Raw genomic sequence first — 19,611 nt, forward strand, 5'->3', positions numbered from 1 at the left:
CCACCCTCTTAGGACATTATGACCAAAACTAACTTCTTCATTTACTAATACAGACTCTTTTGACAATGTCTACTCCTCCTCGGACAACCTCTTGTCCTCAGCTTAGGCCTCAGGCCCAATATATAAATAGAAAATGAGATCTTGGGCCCAATACCCCTACAGCAGGATTTGAACTTAGGACCTCCACCTCCTAATCAAGGTATCATTGTATTTCTTAAATAAATAAAAATTTAAATTAGTATCTGTAGGGGATTCGAGGATAGCACCTTTGCTGGGCCACGTCCGAGGAGCGTGTGAGCCCAGCAAGCAAGCCCTGGGCTAGGAAACCTAGTATAACTTGAAAGAAGGGGTTTAGGCAAGGGCCCTTAACGACCCGAGGAACTATCTTAGATGTGACCATCTCAAGATGAACGAGAGGAACCCCTCCCTTGGCTCGGAAGCATGAACCAAGGGAGGCCACAACAGCAAGTATGGAAGGAGAGAGGGTGGGAAACTTGCCAGGGAAGGACCCATCACCTCCGAATTGAATGCATTACACCAATTATGTCAGCCGCATTAATGGCTGAATAACACCTGAACAGTATAAGAATAGCTGTAGCTCACTCAACACTTCCTCCAAAAGTGGGATGAGACACGTGTCTAAGGGAAATCAACCACCTTCCATGTGGAAAGTCAGGATGAAAGGGTAGCCATTATAAAAGGGAGAGAGATCCCAGTGAACAGGGGTTGAAACTTAGAAATCAAAGAGAGAAAAAGACATAAACTTGTATACCTCAAAGTGTAACAAGCATCCTCGGCTGACCGAGGAAGGAATCAATATATATTTCTTTTCTTTTTATCAGTCTACTTGCTATTTCTTCCCATCTGGACTCCTCCTTAGACTTCAACGTTAAATAGAGAGCCCAAGTGTCGGTCTGCTGTTGCTATCTCTACAAATTAGTTATAGTGGGCTCACATCTAAGCCCATCTATCCTGCTTGGGCTTTCGTGTTTGTTTTTGCCCAATATCATTGTCTTATTTAATATAATTTTAAGAATTTTCTTAATTCTCTCTGTCTTTAGCTAAATTAAGTGGCAACTTCATATATACGATCAGTGGCCACTTCGTATAAATTCCTTAATTTTTTTTTTTTTTTAAGGAACTATAAATTCCTTAAATTATAGAGCATATAAATCTATTAAATTTCCATCATCAATCGTTTTATAAATTAAAGCAAGCTAAAAAGTAAAAAGTAAATACTCGTTATTGTGGGGATGCTGCGCGCCTGCGCCCCATGATCCTCTCCATCCATTTCATCTCTTACAGCGTGGCCCATGTTAGAGTAACTGATGAAACAAGCAAAGGAATCTTTGGATCTCAATTTAAAACCAACGGCTCATCAATCTCTCAAAATCGTAAATCCAATCAACACCGTCCATCCTATGTTTAATGTCTCACAACTCCAAAAACTCCCTTGCAATTCCGTTTTTTCTATAAACAGCAAATAAAAACACACCGCACTTTAATTCTTTATCTTCCTCGTTGGCTCAGCCAAGTTCGAGCCTCTTAAAAGTGAAAGAAAAGCTTTTATTAGTTATTACCACCACATAAAAGTAGTTATTAATTTCCTCTATTATCAATGGCCTCTCCTGCTGTACTTCCAATCTCAAATCCACAATCAACCGGCGAATCGCAGCCGTCCACTACGACAACATCATCATCATCGCCATCGAAGTACCTCAAGGTCAGAACCTTCCTCACGCGCCTCCTTGGCAACACGCGCCAGGCGCTCTCGAACCGCCGGCCGTGGATCGAGCTCGTGGACCGCACCGCCTTTTCGAGACCGGAGTCACTCACCGAAGCCGCGTCGCGAGTACGCAAGAACTTCTCCTACTTCCGCGTGAACTACCTGACTCTACTCGCGCTCGTACTCGCGGTCTCACTCCTCTCCCACCCTTTCACCCTCGTAATCCTCCTCTCCCTCCTCGCCGCCTGGCTCTTCTTCTACTCTTTCCGGCCGTCCGATCAGCCCCTCGTCATCATGGGCCGCACGTTCTCGGACTTCGAAACTCTCATCTGCTTGATAACGGTCACGGTGATCGTGATCTTTCTCACGAGCGTGGGGTCGTTGCTCATAACGACCGGGATGGTTGGGATGGGGATCGTGTGTGCTCACGGCTCGTTTAGGATTCCTGAGGATCTGTTTCTCGACGAACAAGAAACGTCCGGTGGTCCTGGCCTCTTCTCGTTCATTGGTGGCGCTGCCTCCTCCGCCGCCGCTGCTGCTGCAGCTGGAGGACCTAATATGATGTCGCGCGTTTGAACGCCCAGATCTGCGTTAATGTTTTGGATCAGATCCAGATCTACTGCACGCGGCATGAATTGAACTTTAAAGAGTTCTTTTTTTCTTTTTCTTTTTTCTATTTTTAGCACTTGGGTAATTGTTTTATTTCTTGAGAAGTTTTTTTTTTTTTTGAATTTGAATACAAATTTGTTTTTGTGCTAAATTATAGATCCTATACTGTTATTACAGGTTGTTGTAGTAGTAAAGTCTTATCCATGCAGTGAGAGATCAAATTAAATATTTGGATAGAGAGAAGAGTTTGTATTATAGAGGATCATAAATGAATGATTTAAAGATTTTTTCCAATTTGCTTTTTTTTTTTTGATCTTTTCTTTTTTCAAAAATTATTGAAATGGGTGATTTTTTAGAAAGATACGTTTTAAATTAGTTATACCAAAATATCATATGATTATTGAGAGTAACCAATATTAAATCCCCTTTTGGATAAGTACAATTATGCAACCAAATATCAGATTCAAAAACAAAAATTGGGCATCCATAATGTCTTCAGACCAAAAGGAACATGAATGAAAACATTGAAAAGAGAGAGAAGGGGAGAGTAGCCACCAAAAAAAAGGCTATCATGATTAATGGTCGCAATGTGATCCCAATATGCAATATCATCAACTCAAAAGAGTTACCTTAACATAGGTAACAAGCAATTGTTTCTCAAAAATAAAAAATAAATAAAAAAAGGGTAACAAGCAATTTACAACGCGAAATCTAAAGTTTCAAGGCGTGTTAAAAACCTCTCTAGAACAGTTACAACTTCAACTTGAGGGAAATCAAATTTTTTAACCTACCAAATGCTCCTTTTTCTTTATTGCTCTAAATGTAATGCTATTTCCTGAAATTGGACATCAATAAATATAAAGAAAAGAGAACCAAAAAAAAAAAACTGAAGATTTGAATTTACAGCCACGCAGCTCAAGAGCTCTCCTTTTCATACCCACTAGTCTCCTCCGCAACCTTTGCCCACACGTTGGAAATTTTCTCAGCATATCCAACCTATAAAATTCACAATAGAGACTTGTACATAAGGAGTTGGGACAAAGACTTTAAATAAAAATTAAATATACATTGCATGTGACAAGCCAGTACTAGAGGCATTAGAGAAAATGCATTATTTTAACCTAATATAACACGAGTCAGAAAAAAGAACCACCCTCAACAAAATGGTTCCAGTAGCAGTAGCACGAAAATAGGTCAGACGTTGCTTCACTAAGTGAAAACCAGAACCCATATAAGAACAACTCTAGATACTTAGTGTGGAAGGCTTGGGAAAATCTGTGTCAACCGAAGAAGAAGGGAGGCTTGGGTTTTAGAAAAACAAGGAATTTCAACTCTGCCCTCATTGCCAAATTGGCATGGATGGTTGCATCTAAAAGTGATAGCCTGTGTATGAAGGTTTTGAGAAGTAAACACAAAGTAGGGCAGGATTGGCTAAGAAAGGAACCTCCCAAGAGTGCATCTAAAGTTTGGAAAGTTATTGAGAATGCTTAAAAAAAAAAAAAAAAAAATCATAGTCAAGGGTGCTTGCTTCATCCTTGGTGACGGTCAGTCCATTAATATTTGGCTAGATCCTTGGGTTCCTTGGTTAGAAGACTTCAATCCCAGACCTAAAGATGACTCGATTATCCAAGTTCCCATTATGGTCTCAAGCCTTATCAACCCTTTAACCAAATCCTGGTGCGAGAATAGGCCAATGGAGCTATTTGATGATGAGTCCATTGAAGCTATCAAAAGAATCCAAATCCCCATTAGGCCAAGGCAAGATAGTTTAATGTGGACTAAGGATCATAAGGGCTGCTTTTCTGTCAAATCAGCCTACAGATTGTGTCAAGATCAACCACAGAGCACAAGTATCATGTTAAAAAAATTGGCAGGGTATTTGGAATCTAAAAATTCAAGAGATGTTAAAAATGTTTTACAGAGAATTGGGATCTATGTGTTGCCTACAAAGGAAAATCTACACCATGGATTGGGTACTGCTGACACTGATTGTGTTCTCTGTAAGGAGAGCACTGAAACAGCCCAGCATCTGTTCTTTCACCTGCAAAGTATCTAGAGCTATATGGTTTGGCTGTAACTGGAGTCTTAGAACTGACAATCCTAAATCAATAGCCCTGAAAATATTATAAACTGTCCTAAAACCCCAAACCTTGACTCCACGTACTGGGCACTCCCATCCAAATGACCACATCTCACTTAAAATAGCCCACACCTTAGAAGGCATATGGTTTTTGAGAAATGAGGTACTTCACAATAATGTCCAGGAGGTGAATCTTGCCAAAATCATTAGCTCATTGGAGGTCAGAGTTGCTGAAGCTGTTGGGGACGTAGGATGCAAGGAGGTCAGTAATTGTGAAAGACAGTTGTGCTGGAAAAAACCACCAACTGATTTTATTAAGTTAAATGTAGATTCAGCTGTGCCCCAGGTCAGTACTTCCATAACTGTTATGGCTAGAAATGAGGCTGGTGTTGTTGTCAAAGCTTGGGCTAGGACACTCCCAAAATGTGAACCAACTGAAGCAGAAGCAGCTGCCATTGTATGGGCTCTAAATCTTGCTATGGAGGAAAAATTCCAAGATATTGTGATTGAAGAAGATGCAAAGCTATGCTTCGATGCAATTAATGGGAATGTCCAGAACTGTCACTGGAATGCAAAGACCTTGTTGGACAATGCTATGGAGCTCAAAGCTTATTTTGCTAATTGTTGTTTTTGTTGGGTAAAGAGAGAATATAATGCTGTAGCTCATGCTCTAGCTAAGGCTGTTTCTCCCCTTTCTCCTGTTCTCAAGTGTAATAATTCCCTACCCCCTGATGTGTGGGACGCTTCGAAAAGAGACATGCTGCTTGTAAATTCTATTTCTTTGGCTGTTTAATGATATGGAATGTTTGTTTATCAAAAAAAAATGAGAACCACCCTGACCATTCTACCCCAGAAAAGCAAAAACTATATTCTGAGTGCAATATAACAATCATTTTCTGAACAGACTATAAGTTGGCCCATGAGATTTACCTTCAATAACAACAACCAAGCCTTAATCCCCAAATTTTGGGACAGTTAGCTACATGTATTCTTTTCCATCATTTTATTATATTTTTTTGATTACTTTCTTAATTGATGTCTTTTTTTTTTCTTTTTTTTTACTTTCTTTCTTTTTTTATAAGCATGTCCTTTTTTTTCTTTATTACAAGTATTTGTTTTTTTTCTACTTCTATTAATGTTATTTTCGGTCTTCCTCTACCCTCGTTCATCCTCTCAAATTGAATCAACTCACTCTTTCCCATTCCTGCATTAAATTAATTGCTCCCCTTTGAACATGATCAACCATCTCATACAACTTTTCCTTGCCTTTTCATCAATAGGGGTCTCCATTGCCTTTAAGTGAATTTTCTCATTTCAAACTATATCTTTCCTTGCATTTCCACTTTTCCATCTTAACATTCTCATCTCAATTACATTCATTTTATGAATATGTTACTTCTTAACAATCCAACATTCAACATCATACAATACTCTTGATGCATTTCTCCACTTCATCCACCCTACTCTCATCCTATGATTCACATACTCTTCAATCTCTCCATCTTTATGACTTATTAATCCAAGATATCGAAAGCTCTCACTCTTTAATATCTTTTACAGCCCCTTCATCTTTGTTTCTATTTTTACTAAACTTACATTCCATGTACTCTATTTTAGTCCTACTTAAACATAACCATAATTAGATTCTAAAGCAACTCACCAAATTTCTAACTTCATACTAATTCCATGTCTAGTTTCATCCACTAATATCATATGCGAAAAGCATACACCAAGGGACTTCTCTTGAATGAGCCCATCCATCACTAGTATAAAGAGATATGGACCTAATGTTGATCCTTGATGGAAACCTATAGTAAAAGGAAATTGACTTGCAATGCCACCACTTGTTTTCACACTAGTTAAAACTTCACTGTACATATACTCATTCAACTTAAGATACTTTGAGGAATTCTTTTCTATTCTAAAACTTACCACATAAGCTCTCTAGGCATCTAAGCACAAAATAGATTCCATGGTAGATCACTCTAGAATAAAATCAAATTGATTCTTAAATATTATTGTTTCGTGGTTTCTCATTGGTGTCTCAAAGGGAATGGCAAGTTTGATACCCAGTCCTATTACAATATCATTAGGGGTGCAGCTGCCTCCAATTTTCCATGGAAGGGTGTTTGGAAAGCTAAGATCCCTAGGAGGGTGGCATTTTTTGTGTGGACAGCGGTTCATGGGCAGATCCTTACATTGGATAATCTTATGCTTAGGGGGCGCATTTTGGTGAATAGGTGTTGTATGTGCCATCGGAATGAGGAAACTGTGGATCATCTTCTCCTCCATTGTCCGGTAGCTCATTCTCTGTGGGTTTATATGCTTCAGATCTTTGGGACACAATGGGTCATACCAGGCTCTGTGGAAAGCTTGGTGTATTATTGGAGTTGGGTTGGGAAAATTTAATTCAGACATATGGAATATGATTCCTGGCTGTTTGATGTGGATTATTTGGACGGAAAGAAATCGGCGCTCTTTTGAGGATACCGAGAAATCCTTGGTTCATTTACAAGCTCTATGTCAGAAGACTTTATTTGATTGGTCTAGGTGCTGGGGCTTCTCGGTTTGCTCCACTATCTTTGAGTTTATTTCTTCTCTTAGTATTGCACTTTAAGTTTGTTCTTGTTCTTTGTTGCTGTTTGTTTGTTTGTTGCTTTTCCTTGTGTTCACCATCATGAACACCTAGTATTGGCTTACATTTGTTTTCAGTGTGTTTTAATAATATTCTTATTACCTATCAAAAAAAAAAATTTATTGTTTCGCGTCTTAACCTATATTCAATCATTCTCTCAATGTCATAGTGTGACCCCATAGATTTAATTCCACAATAACTGTACAGGTTTGAATATCTCCCTCGTTCTTGCATATATGTATTAGAGTACTTCTCCTCAGCTCACTAGTCATTTTGTTAACACTTAAAATCTTATTGAAAATGTTTGTCAACCAACATACACCCACATCACCCAAGCACTTCAAAAATTCAATGGGGATTTCATCTGGTCCCAGGGCTTTTTCTCATTTTTAGAATATTTTTAAAACCTTGAACTTAATGAATCACATACAAATTTACTACCTATATATTCCATATCATATATTACCAACTATGATGTGGTGTGTCTGTATGCATATACCCAGTCAGTCACCAACATATATGCAATCCAGCTCTTAGACTCACCAGATAGCTTCTTTAAATCTATAAGATATTTATCTATTTTCAAACAATTATCTCTCATTCAATCCCTATAAACAGAATCTAATTGAAAATTCTGCACTAGAATCTGCGCGCTAAAGCACTCTTTTGATTTTTGAGGAAACTTCATTGATATGCTCCCTCCATAAAAGCTTCTCTTTCAAACATATCTTGATACTAAAGTATCCAACTATGAAGCAATGCACATGCTTTACGTCCCAGGGCACCTCTTGTTGGACTCTCATTTGGATTTCCTAACCCTCAACTAAACTACAGAACACACAGCATTTGGTCAAAAAGTTCCATAAATTAAAACATCCATGAAACCTATCCTCATGACCATAAGCAGAATGCCTCTTCACCAAAAATAAATAAAATAGAGTTCTTGTGATTTACTCAAGCTTCCCAAGCTCTAATCAGAAGCTAAATGTATCAAGGAGTCTATGCTTACATGCCACTGGTTACTAGCTATGAAAATAAACATTTTTGAAAGAAAATGATCAAATGCATAGGAAAACAAAAAAAATGGGGGGGGGGGGGGGGGGGGGGAACGGTTATGATCAAGGAGACAATATGTCTTACGTAAGTATTATTATTGCAGATGTGTTAGGTTAGTAATGTGAGGCTAAATGCTGCTAGGTCTTGGTGGTTGTAGCTCATTGTTTTATTATTCTTCTATGGAAATGAAATCACTCATTCATCCAAGAAAAATACAACATGTTCCCATATAGCTCAATCATCCTACATGTACAGTAAAAAAATTAATTTACCTGATTGAGCACAAACCCCTTCAACATAGTCAAGAAGTCAGCCTTTCTCTCTCTGTCAAGCCTTTCAAGTTCAGTCCTGTTGTTTTCCTGCATTTATATAATTATTATTTGATAAGTGCATTCATATAATTATTAAGCCATGGAAATGATTTAATCAACAATGGAAAAACATGAATATGGTCAATATCAAGATCATGTGATTCAAAGTGGGAAGGCAACTAAAGATAGAGATTTAGAACACATCTGGAAAAAGGATATCCAATATTAACCAAATAAAGGATAGATTTTAGGACACTGCTGAACTTGAAATAACCCATATGCCAATAAGTGAACAATGGATCAAAACAAGATGAAAAGACATACAGAAGTGAAATAAAGAGTTTCCATTGCATGATTTCATAATCTCATAACTTTCAACACATCTGTAATTAGATTCACTTCCATATTTGGAATTATATGACCATGCAAAATCATAGTGACAAGATACAACTGGATAATCCATGACAGAACTTAAAGCTTCCAAAACCAAATTCTTTCATCCTGACAACAAACTAACAACTTACATCCGGAAAGAAATAGTAAAATCGATCTTGGTACAGTTCAATCCTAGCTAGAAATTAGTAAAACAGGATGCAAGAGAGCCAGGTCTCCAGATCAGATGCATGTCTGCTTGCCATAGCTTGAAAATTTTATTGGTCGTGGTTAACAAGACTAAACATTAGCCATATGCAAGTGCAATTTGCTAAAGTCTGGCTGCACTTTACATCATTGGTCAAGTGAAATGCAATGAAAAAATGGGTTATTAATTAGAAAATTAAAACAATAACCAGAAAATAACTGTGGAACTTATGGCACAACACATGTATAGAGACGCTATAATAATTATCTGAAAAATAAGGATTGTTCCTCTCCCCTAATGTCTTGACTATCATTTCAACAACCATATTGGATGATCTAGCTAAGGTAGCATATGATAAATGTCCTTCAGAACTTATGGATAAAGTATAACCCTGCCCAATTTGTTATATTAATTTCACTGATTCTGATATTCCTTCAAGGAATATCTCCACAACTTTAAGGTTAAGCGACTCATCAACTAGCACCATGTAACCTACTCAAATGAAAGAGACCTTATGATGCAGGAGGCAGCAAGAAGGCTTTATTATATTTTATTTGATTTTATGTATCAAGGGCAATTATGTAATTTCTTAATATTCTGGAGTGGGCTGTGCTTATAGTCTATTGGGTCTTGCTTTAGTTTTATTTTAAGTTTGGTTATTTAGTTGGGCTTAGTAGTAAAAAACTAAGTCCAAGTCCAAGTCTTATTAGGGTTTTAAGAAATCCTAGTTCAACTAGGATTAGGAATTAGTTTTCCATTTAAAGAGTTGTAGTATTTTCTATTGAGTTGGTTAATAATGAATGTTTTCAAAATTTAAGAGCTATGAAGCTTTCTTTTATGGTTTGTGTAATGCAACCTTCTCCGAGGTGTGATGCCAAGGAACCCTAAGTGTGATGCTTAGGAAGTCTAAGTGTGATTCCTAGAATTTATTTTCTTTAATTGTACTATTTACGGTTACTGTTCACAGCAACCCAAATCTTGGTTTTCACCTTTGTTTTCATTCCAAAACCCTACTAATCCTTGTCCCCTTTGTAAACCCTATAATCCCTATTATTTTCTAGACTATTCCCACCAAAACCCAGATCTGCCTCTGGTGTTCTAAATCAGATTTTGTTGTTCCCCTTGTCCTATGTCACCTTACTATCCATCCGCCATCATACTTTTCACGGCCAATAATAGAAAAGATAAAATAACCTATTAGTTACCATCTTTTATGAAGTGCTTCCACTTTCAACAAGTTTAGCATTGGATTTATGCAAGCACGGTATAAAATACCAAAAGACTAATTTCCCTTGTTAGGAATAGGAAATACTAAAATGTAGTTGTTGATGGATGCATTAGAATTCAAAATGTCAGGTCAGAATGCCTAAAACATGATCTGCTGAACGTATAGAATCGGAGTAAAAATGAAGATATTAATAAATTCCACCAAATCAAAGAGATTAGCCACAATCAAGATATGTTGAAAAACCTTTCATGATAGAATGATACCTTGATCCGCTCATATTCTCTGATTGCAACGTTTTTAGCATCCTCAGTGACTCTTATTGTATCCTTTAACTCATCTATCTTCCGAACCCTTGATTTGTCACCACCAAATATCTTAGATGATGCAGCTTCAAGTTTTTCAGCCTTTGATTCCAATGAAGATAAATCTGATAGAAGAGTCTGCACCGTGAGTAATGCACTTGACCTATCTGTGAATGCATTGTGGACAGCTAACATTAATCCTAGATATTCGTGAAGCATATCCTGCAATATGTAAAAAAATCCTTAAAACAGTGGAAGACTTCCTATTGAGCAAAAGACCCTAAACAGAAACGTTTATTATTACTCATAACATTGACAGATGGCTTGGACTAATACAATCACTAAGGACAGCTTTTTAATCAATTGCCAAGCGTTTCGTGAAAATAACATATAAGGACAATTTAACACGGTCGTCATGCTTTGAATCATCTTCTAGTACAAAGGTTTTGCAATTTACCAAATGCTTGACAGTCTGCGCGTTTAACTCCCGGTAGAATCTGCTTGCTTTGACAGCAGCAGTTGCGAAACCTTTCATGTCAGCGGCCCGCACTCTTTGAGAGTTGAACACTGCCTCCTCATTCTCAAATTTCGTCAGCTTAATAAATGCTAACCCCAATTCACCCAGTGTCTCTCCCATATCTTGCTGAGCCTTGACAAGTGCTTCAGCCTAATATATATTCATTCACAACATGAGAAAACAACCCAACAATCACATACATAAATAAATAAATAAAAAGTTGCAGTGCACAAAGCTCCCGCTTTTTGCGGGTCCAGAACAGGTGATTCGTAAATTATACATAAATACAAATTTGCATAAATTCGCAAGACGTGTAGATATTACCATACCATACATAAATGACATAAAATACCATACCAAATCAATCCAATAATAACTCTAGTTTAATGCATACATTCATATTCCTAAAACTAGATTTGAATGCTACCAAAAAATCCATAATGAGCTTAAGATGCATATACATAATAATATAACCTGCTGTGAAGCATTGCTGAGTTGTAGCTCCAGATCATTCACTCTCTCTTTCTTTTCCAAGAATTCCTTGTCTTCCTCTACCACAGCTGGTTTTGAGCCAATCCAATCATTGGCCATGGATTGCTTCAACTCCTTGAACAACCTCAACAAGTCCCTCCCTCCTTTAGCCGGCTGCACCACCTCGTGCGGAGCCAATACGGTGCTCTCCCCCATCAACTGCTTCGGCAGCTTCACCGCCCCATCGAGCATCCTCGAAGCCACATCAGTCGTCGTCGGCAATGGCAGCTTCCCCTGAACCTGCAAAAACACCTTCAGCTCATCGCTTCTCCTGATCACCGGATGCGCCGCGAGTCTCCGGAGGTACTTCTCCAATGCCACCCTCCTCTGCTCCACGAATTCCTGTTTCTGCATCACCTGGCTCTCCACCACACTCTTGTCCGGCCGGGGCGGTATGAATAGCCCTCGGTACGACTCCGATAGCCGATCCGACAACGTCACCACGTCGCGAAACCGTCTCCGGACGCCGAATTCGGATCCTCCAAAGTCCGGAATATTCGTTCTCGTCGAGATCAGATACGTCACGTACGTATTCCCGCCCGGCACGATCGAATTCGAGTTCTCCTGCTCTTTCTGCGGATTCGACACCGTGATTTTCAAATACTCCGAACTCGACGACGACGACGACGAAGACGGCGATCTCGAATACCTTCCGGAAAAATCCGAATTCCGGCTAGGGCTTTCCACGCCGTTGACGTCGCTGACATTATCTCCTTCGAAGGGGCAGAAAATCACGTCTGAGTAAGCGGGCGGCTCGATGTAGGAGCTCTCGGGGGCGTTAGGGTTTCGGAGATCGCGAAACCGCGGAGGCGATAGCAAGGGATCGGACTCCGCCGAAGTAACGAGGATCGGCGAAGAGAGAGGGTGGTGCGTATCGGAGAGCGACGACATGGCGCTGCGGTAAGCGGAGTACGACTTGCCGTTGATGCTGCTATTGCTGTTGTTATTGCTGTTATTGTTATTGTCGTTGCCGTTGTTATTCAAAGGGTCGTCGAGCACGAGATTTTCCATTTCTTCTCTGGAAGCGTAGAGATGGGCTTCTTCGAAGCCCTCGTTCTCCGAGCCCATCATTTCCTTTAAACAAAATTAAAGATTTTGGTTTTTGATTTGTGTGAGAAGGAATGGGTTCATATCATATGTGGTGATAACGTGCAACTAGAGTAATAGAGAAAGATCGAGCGAGAAAAGAAACGCACGTGGAAGAGGTGAAGAAGGTTAATGTGGATTTTTAGTTGGAGTTTCTAACTCGTGTGTATTGTTTGGGTTGGATAATTGGATAGGTTAGTTTTGTTTGGTTTGGTTTTTTAGGCCTAATTTGGAGAGGATTGGGTGCATGTGCGTCTACCTTTTCATCTTTAGTGACACGTTTTTTATTTGGTCTTATCGTACTTCAGCGTTTTGTAGACTGATAAGCTTTTTTTTTTTTTTTTTTGGTTATTAGCCACGTCAACATTTTTCATCTATCACTTAACGTAAAGGACCATTTTGACACAATATTAAAAGGTTATGGACCAAATTGACACATTTGAAAGGTTAGGGACAAAATATGTAACTGCCGGTATGGTTGAACTTCTATTTTATCTTTTATAATATTGTTAGAACTTTATGTGCTACTTTTCACTATTATTTCTATTAATTTTTGTAGTTGACGGAAAGGATGTGGGAAGTATCCAAAGCCAGCTCCTGTGTCAGTCAATTCTAGATTTGTATATTGGTAAGGATCCATTTGATAGACAAGCCAAAGAAGACATTGAACACAATTTGGCATCTCTCCTCCATTAGTAGACTTGTGTTGCATGAGGTTGTGAGTTCAAAACTCATTGGGCATGTGTAACTTAATTACCAATAAAAAAATTTTCTTCTTTGGCACCGAAATATATTGGGAAGATCTGGTTTGTAGACTTGTAGGTCAATACTAATATTAAATATGGGGTATGTGACCACTATGTTTTCAAGATTTCTGATGAGACCTTCTTTGTTCAAAATTCCAAAGTTTTCCTTTTTCATTATGGATGGGTTTTTCATTTTCCTTTTGGTGAGACCATTATCTGTCATGCTGCGTTCTTTGATAATTTACTTGTCATCTTGGGGAAGTTGGGTCTTTAAGATTTTGCCAGCATGTTGTTTCCATTATGAGTTAGTAGCAAAACTAGTTAAGGTTAAACTTCAATTAAATAAGAACTAAAATCAATTTCAAGTGGAATAATAATAATTGAAGTCCAATTTTATACTAAGAGACGCCCAAATCACAAACAAGACAACCATCTGTTTCTCTATCTTTTTAGATCCTTCAATTTCCATCCGTCTTTCTAGGCATGTATACTTTTTCAAAAATCTTGAAGACAGTGATTTGAAGGGTGAAGATAAGTTGACCTGAATTGGTAAGGTGGTACAAATACCTCACAGGCCACAACCATGGCATAAATTTTCTAACTTTAACCTTTAACCGAATTTAATCAGTCTTTTGCACTTTTTCTAATGTATCACAAGAAATATAAAAGCTAAACCCCAAAAAAAATCACAACCCTGACAGGAGATTGATGCAGGTCGTGAATTAGATAGGTGTTTTCCTCTATTCAGCATAGTAACAGAAGTAATGTTTCCTCTATTCAACATTGAAACCCCAAAAAAAAAAAAAAAAGTCAATCAATATCAAATTATAGAGTGTGGAATCCTACTTGAAGCAACATAGTAACAGAAGCAATGTTTCCTCAATTCCAGAGCTTAAGGTAAAAAACTGTTCTCAAAGTTTACGTTCAGTATATTGTGCACATATCTTGCCTATCTCATACAGATTTTTAAGGAGAAATATGAGAATCACCCTGAAGTTTTAAGAACTGAAATTGAGTTAAAAAGGCTTCAGGATGAGCTGGAGTATTATCAAAATTGGGTGAAGGAATTTACTTGGAGGTTGCATGAAGGGTTTTGGGTTCGATTTAAAGCAATCTGGTGGCTAAAAGTTATGTGAAAAAAAAAAAAATGTTTTTAAGTGTTATAGAGTTGGGCTTTAGTGCGACGGCAAGTGTCTTTCACTAAATGCGACGAATCACAAGTTCAAGTTTGAGATAAACTTTTCAAAAAACAAGAAAATAAATAAATAAATAATATAAAAAAATAAAAATAAAAAAAGGAGTAAGGCTGACGAATGACCAATCACCTCTCCTAAATCCAAACCCCGCAAAAGTGGTAGTTTTGTGTACTAAGATTTTTTTTTTTTTTCCTTAAATGATTTTAAAGGGATGAGCAAAGAAGAAAAGATCCATGTATCAGACCATTCATGAGCATGGTCGATATCAAGGATGGAGTCATATGATTAACCTGTCATTTAAGGGTTGAATATGAAGTAGTGGCATTGGGAGCTTTTGCCAATGCTGAATCGCTCAGGATCAGCCCTTGATGAGTAGTGATCATAAGCCAGATGGCCATTATAATCACTAATTAAATACCTACACGTGAGGACTATAGAGGTTAGACTTATGATTGTGCAAAATAATACCTAGTTTTTCATTTTTGCTTATAAATTTGTAATTGAGCTCTGGTAACAAGCTTTTGTAATTATCTTCCGTCCAAGTCAACTTTAAATATGATCAAAAGGCAATTTTGGAAAAAGGGGTAATATTAGTATTGATACCTTATACACATGATTGTGGTTGCATATGGCATTTTTAATGGATTCATAGTGTACCCAAAAATTTTGGGACAAAAACATTGTCGTTGAAGATAAAACTCATCAGCCTTTCATCTATATAATATTTAAAAGCTTAAATGTAGCATTTATTATTACTATGTTCTTGTTGAGTCACGTTCGCATAAAATTTTGGCCCACTTCAGTCTATTCAGTCCAGTTCAGTACACTTCGGTGTTGTTCAGTTTATACAATCAATTTTGGTCCCTTTTGATCTATCCAGGCCGTTTCAGTCCAATTCGGTCCACTTAGATCCAGTTCGGTTAACTTGGTCCATTTCGGTCCAGTTAGGTCTGGAAGTTTCATTTTGGTCTCTTTTGAGCTATTCTGTCCTTTTAAGTCCATTTTGGTTCACCTAGATCCAGTTCGGTCCACTTAGGTCAATTCCGTCATTCGGTCCCGTTCAGTCAGTTTCAGTCCAGTTCTGTTAATTCGGTCCATTACGGTCTACTTAGGTCCATTCAGTCCATTTCAATCCCCATCGGTCCATTTCGATCAACTTTGGTCCATTTGGTGCATTTCTATGATTCAAATAGAACTTATTTATTCTTTGTGGTTTCATGTTGGAGTACACCATATAGGATGAGAGTGGAATTAATCAATAACTGTCCAACACATGGATGAAGATTTTTTATATTCTTTATTTAGTTACATTGAGGATTCTAGAAATGTCTTAAAGATATTTATGAGGACTTAAAATTTGGACCACAACATATTCAACTTTTTTTTTTTTTTTTTTTTTTAACAAACTTGAAAACTTTCATTAAACAGAAGAAAACATTACATCATGATGGAGAGCTTAATCCAAGAACCAAGGATTCTCTTCCATCCAAACCACAAAGTCAACAATACTAATAGCATGTTTTGCTAAAATATGGGCAGGTTTATTCCCATTTCTACATACATGAGAAAATAACACATTCCTAACATCATGGGTAGAACTTTGAATCCCATAAATAATAGGCATCACTGAAACAGGTGAAGGCGCTAAACCTTGAAGGGCACGAACCACATTGAGAGAGTCACCTTCCAAAATAAATTCTTGTAATCCTATCTCTTTGGCAAACTCCAAACCAGATTCAAATGCTTTTGCTTCGACCTCTAGAGGACCCAATGGAGCATGGATTTTTTTGCTCATAGCAGCCACAACCAAACCGTTAGCATCACGGACTATTACACCAATCCCAGATTCGTTCCTTGCTTTAAACACAGCCCCATCCACATTCACTTTGTACAACTGATCAGAGGGAGGCAGCCAACACTGTTGGAGAGCTGGTTTAGACAGCCACGGTAATGCAGTAACATTAGCTTCTTGAAATTCCAGCAGCCACATTGATGCATCACGACACAACTCCATTGCACTTAGCTTTTTTCCACCATTGTGTATTTCATTTCGGTTGCCCCATAACCTCCAAGCAATCGTTCCCATCAACGCAGCAGTATTTTCATCACACCCATCCACCATAATCAGCTTCCACGCTAACTCCATAAAACTGTTAAAATGAAATGCAGAAACCGAATCAAACATACCTGCATAGTTCCATACTGCTTTAGCTCTTGGACATGACCAAAATAAATGGCCAGAAGTTTCGGACTCTAGCAAACAGGTATCACAGAGATCTTCAGTCAGCACCTTACGTCGCTTAAGATTCGATTTGGTTGGAAGAATATCCCTACAAGCCCTCCATAGAAAATGTCTGACTTTATTTGGAGTAGGTAGACGTCACAGTTTCTTCCAAAAAAGGCGTAAATGGCTGCCATCCGAAGAAGAAGCACCACCAAAATCACCTGAACACTCCAAAGCAAGTTTATAGGCACTTCGTACAGTAAACATCCCATTAGAGGTACCTGTCCAGATTAGCTTATCAGGCGGAAGAGAAGAACTAAGTGGAATACTTCTTATTTCCTCCACCTCAAACGGCAAGAACAGCTGCTGCAATAAATGTAGATTCCAACACTTATTTTCCGAATCAATGAGTTCAGAAACCTGAAGATCTATTGGGGTGTTCAGCCTTGGGGAAACAACTTGAAAAGTTGAGGAGCTTGGTAGCCATTTATCCTTCCATACCTGCACATTGAGACCATTACCAATCTGCCATCTCAGCCCATGTTGCACAAGCTTTTGGGCAGCCATAAGACTACGCCAAACATACGATGGATTATTACCAAGTGACGCATCAACAAAATCACAATTAGGAAAATATCTTGCTTTGAATACATGATAAACAAGAGAATTTTGTCCCATTTGCAATCTCCAACCTTGTTTAGCTAGTAAAGCCAAATTGAAAGGTTTCAGCTGTTTAAAACCCATACCTCCATCTACCTTAGGCTTACAAAGATTATCCCAACTCATCCAATTTAGTTTTCTTTCATCCTGTTTTTGACCCCACCAAAAATTACGAATCATACTCGTCAATTCTTCACAGAGAGTATCAGGAAGTTTGAAACAACTCATTGAATAAGTTGGAATTGCCTATGCCACCGCCTTGATCAAGATTTCCTTACCTGCTTTAGAAAGCAATTTTTCCTTCCAACCAGCTAGCTTTTTTGCAAGTTTTTCTTTTATTTCATTGAAAGTGTTGCGCTTTTTCCTTCCAACCAGCGAAGGGAGGCCAAGATATTTTTCATGTTGTCTAATGACCTGAGCACCAAATCTATGTTTAATTACCTCTTGAACGGAATGATCAGTATTAGAGCTAAAGAAAAGGGAAGTTTTCGCTCTATTTAATTGTTGACCAGAAGCTCTCTCATAAACATGAAGGATCCTTTGTAGTGAATCACATTCTTCCAAGGATGCCCTACAAAAAATGAGACTGTCGTCTGCAAAAAATAAATGAGATAATTTGGGCCCACCCCTACAAACGGCTATACCTTCAAGTCTACCATCAGCAACCCCTTTCTTAATCAAAGCAGAAAGACCCTCAGCACAAAACAGAAAAAGATAAGGGGATAGTGGGTCTCCCTGTCTTAAACCCCTTGATGGTACTATATGTCCATGTGGTTTCCCATTAATCCGAATAGAGTATGTAACTGTAGAGATGCATGTCCACAATATATTCAACTTTTTGTACATGAACGCTACAGTGAATTACCCCCTAATCTTTGGATGATAAACGGTAGTTAATATTTCACTTTCTTTTTAGGAAAATTTAGTTTTTGAAAAATTGACACCTGTCAAATAAATGAAAGATACTGCAAGCATGGTTGAACATTTCACTTTCTTTTTAGGAAAATTTAGTTTTTGAAAAATTGACACCTATCAAATAAATGAAAGATACTGCAAGCATGGTTGAACCTTCTCTTTTGCATTATTCTTAGACCATTATGTGCTAGTTTTCACTGTTATTTCTATTAATTTCAATAGTTGATGGAAAGGAGGTGAGAAGTATCCAAAGCAAACTCCTATGTCAGTCGATTCTAAATTTGTATATTGGTAAGGATCCATTTGATAGACAAGCAGAAGAAGACATTGGACACAAATTGGTCTCTCTCCTCCATAAGTGGACATGTGTTGGATGAGGTTGTGGGTTCAAAATTCATTGGGCTGGTGTAACTTACTAATAAAAAAAAAATTTCTTTCTTGGCATCGAAATGTATTAGGAAGATCTAGTTTGTAGTCCTAAATATTAAATATAGGGTGTGTAACAACTATGTTTTCAAGCTTTCTTGTGAGATACTTCTTTGTTCATAATTCCAAAACTTTCCTTTTTCATTATGGATGGGTTTTCATTTTCCTTTATAAGGCGAAACCGTTATTTGTCAATATCGTGTTCTTTGATAATTTACTTGTCAATCTACTATCTTGGGAAAGTTGGGTCTTTAAGATTTTGCCAGCATGTTGTTTCCATTATGAGTTAGATAGGTTGGTAGCAAAACTAGTTTAGGATAAGCTTTTATTAAATAAGAACTAAAATCAATTTCAAGTGGAAAATAATAATAATAATAATAATTGAAGTCCGATTTTATACTAGAGACCCCCAAGTCACAGACAAAACAACCAAGGTAAAATATTTTATACCCTTAACCGCACTTTAATCTTAGTCTTTTCCACTTTTTCTAATGTATCACAAGAACATTCTCAAAAAAAAAAAAGAAAAAAAAAAAGAAAAAAATCACAACCCTGACAAGAGATTGATGCAGGACGAATAATAGAGATACAGGAAACTTCAGAAAGATAAAAGGGTTGTGATTTAATAATAGAGAACATTAAACAACACTTTTTTGCTTCTTGTTTTTTTTCCCCTCTTTTGGTTCTTCTGCTGTTGACTCGTGTCGTTTTTTCTTTTCATTTTTAAAGTCATTTGCCAAGAACAAAATGGCTAAATGCTCTTTTTGTGCAAACTAAACAGTA

The 19,611-nt window shown here is 37.8% G+C and overlaps 2 protein-coding genes across 2 annotated transcripts; one reads left to right on the top strand and one right to left on the bottom strand.

The window, feature by feature from the left end:
* Positions 1-1,256: 1,256 nt before the first annotated feature.
* Positions 1,257-2,629, top strand: LOC112000432 (PRA1 family protein B2). Its single transcript, XM_024032552.2, has one exon. It carries the CDS (start codon positions 1,619-1,621, stop codon positions 2,300-2,302), a length of 684 nt encoding a protein of 227 aa, XP_023888320.1. The 5' UTR covers positions 1,257-1,618; the 3' UTR covers positions 2,303-2,629.
* Positions 2,630-2,883: 254 nt separating this feature from the next.
* LOC112000431 (sorting nexin 2B) lies at positions 2,884-12,835 on the bottom strand. The gene is made up of 5 exons (XM_024032550.2): positions 11,519-12,835; positions 10,985-11,194; positions 10,489-10,749; positions 8,379-8,465; positions 2,884-3,331 (listed from the first exon to the last, which is right to left on the bottom strand). Exons 1-5 carry the CDS (start codon positions 12,644-12,646, stop codon positions 3,251-3,253), a joined length of 1,767 nt encoding a protein of 588 aa, XP_023888318.1. The 5' UTR covers positions 12,647-12,835; the 3' UTR covers positions 2,884-3,250.
* Positions 12,836-19,611: the final 6,776 nt, after the last annotated feature.

Source organism: Quercus suber, unplaced genomic scaffold (genome assembly GCF_002906115.3).
Source record: "Quercus suber isolate HL8 unplaced genomic scaffold, Cork oak 2.0 scaffold_132, whole genome shotgun sequence".
In the NCBI taxonomy this organism is placed as follows: Eukaryota; Viridiplantae; Streptophyta; class Magnoliopsida; order Fagales; family Fagaceae; genus Quercus; species Quercus suber.

Excerpts from the sequence above, each read along its gene's own strand:
- LOC112000431 (XM_024032550.2), bottom strand. The coding sequence starts at position 12,646 with ATGATGGGCTCGGAGAACGAGGGCTTCGAAGAAGCCCATCTCTACGCT. Across the intron at positions 8,466-10,488 it reads GAGAATATGAGCGGATCAAG|GAAAACAACAGGACTGAACT; the intron begins GTATCATTCTAT and ends ATATAAATGCAG. Across the intron at positions 3,332-8,378 it reads AGGGGTTTGTGCTCAATCAG|GTTGGATATGCTGAGAAAAT; the intron begins GTAAATTAATTT and ends TGAATTTTATAG.
- LOC112000432 (XM_024032552.2), top strand. The coding sequence starts at position 1,619 with ATGGCCTCTCCTGCTGTACTTCCAATCTCAAATCCACAATCAACCGGC.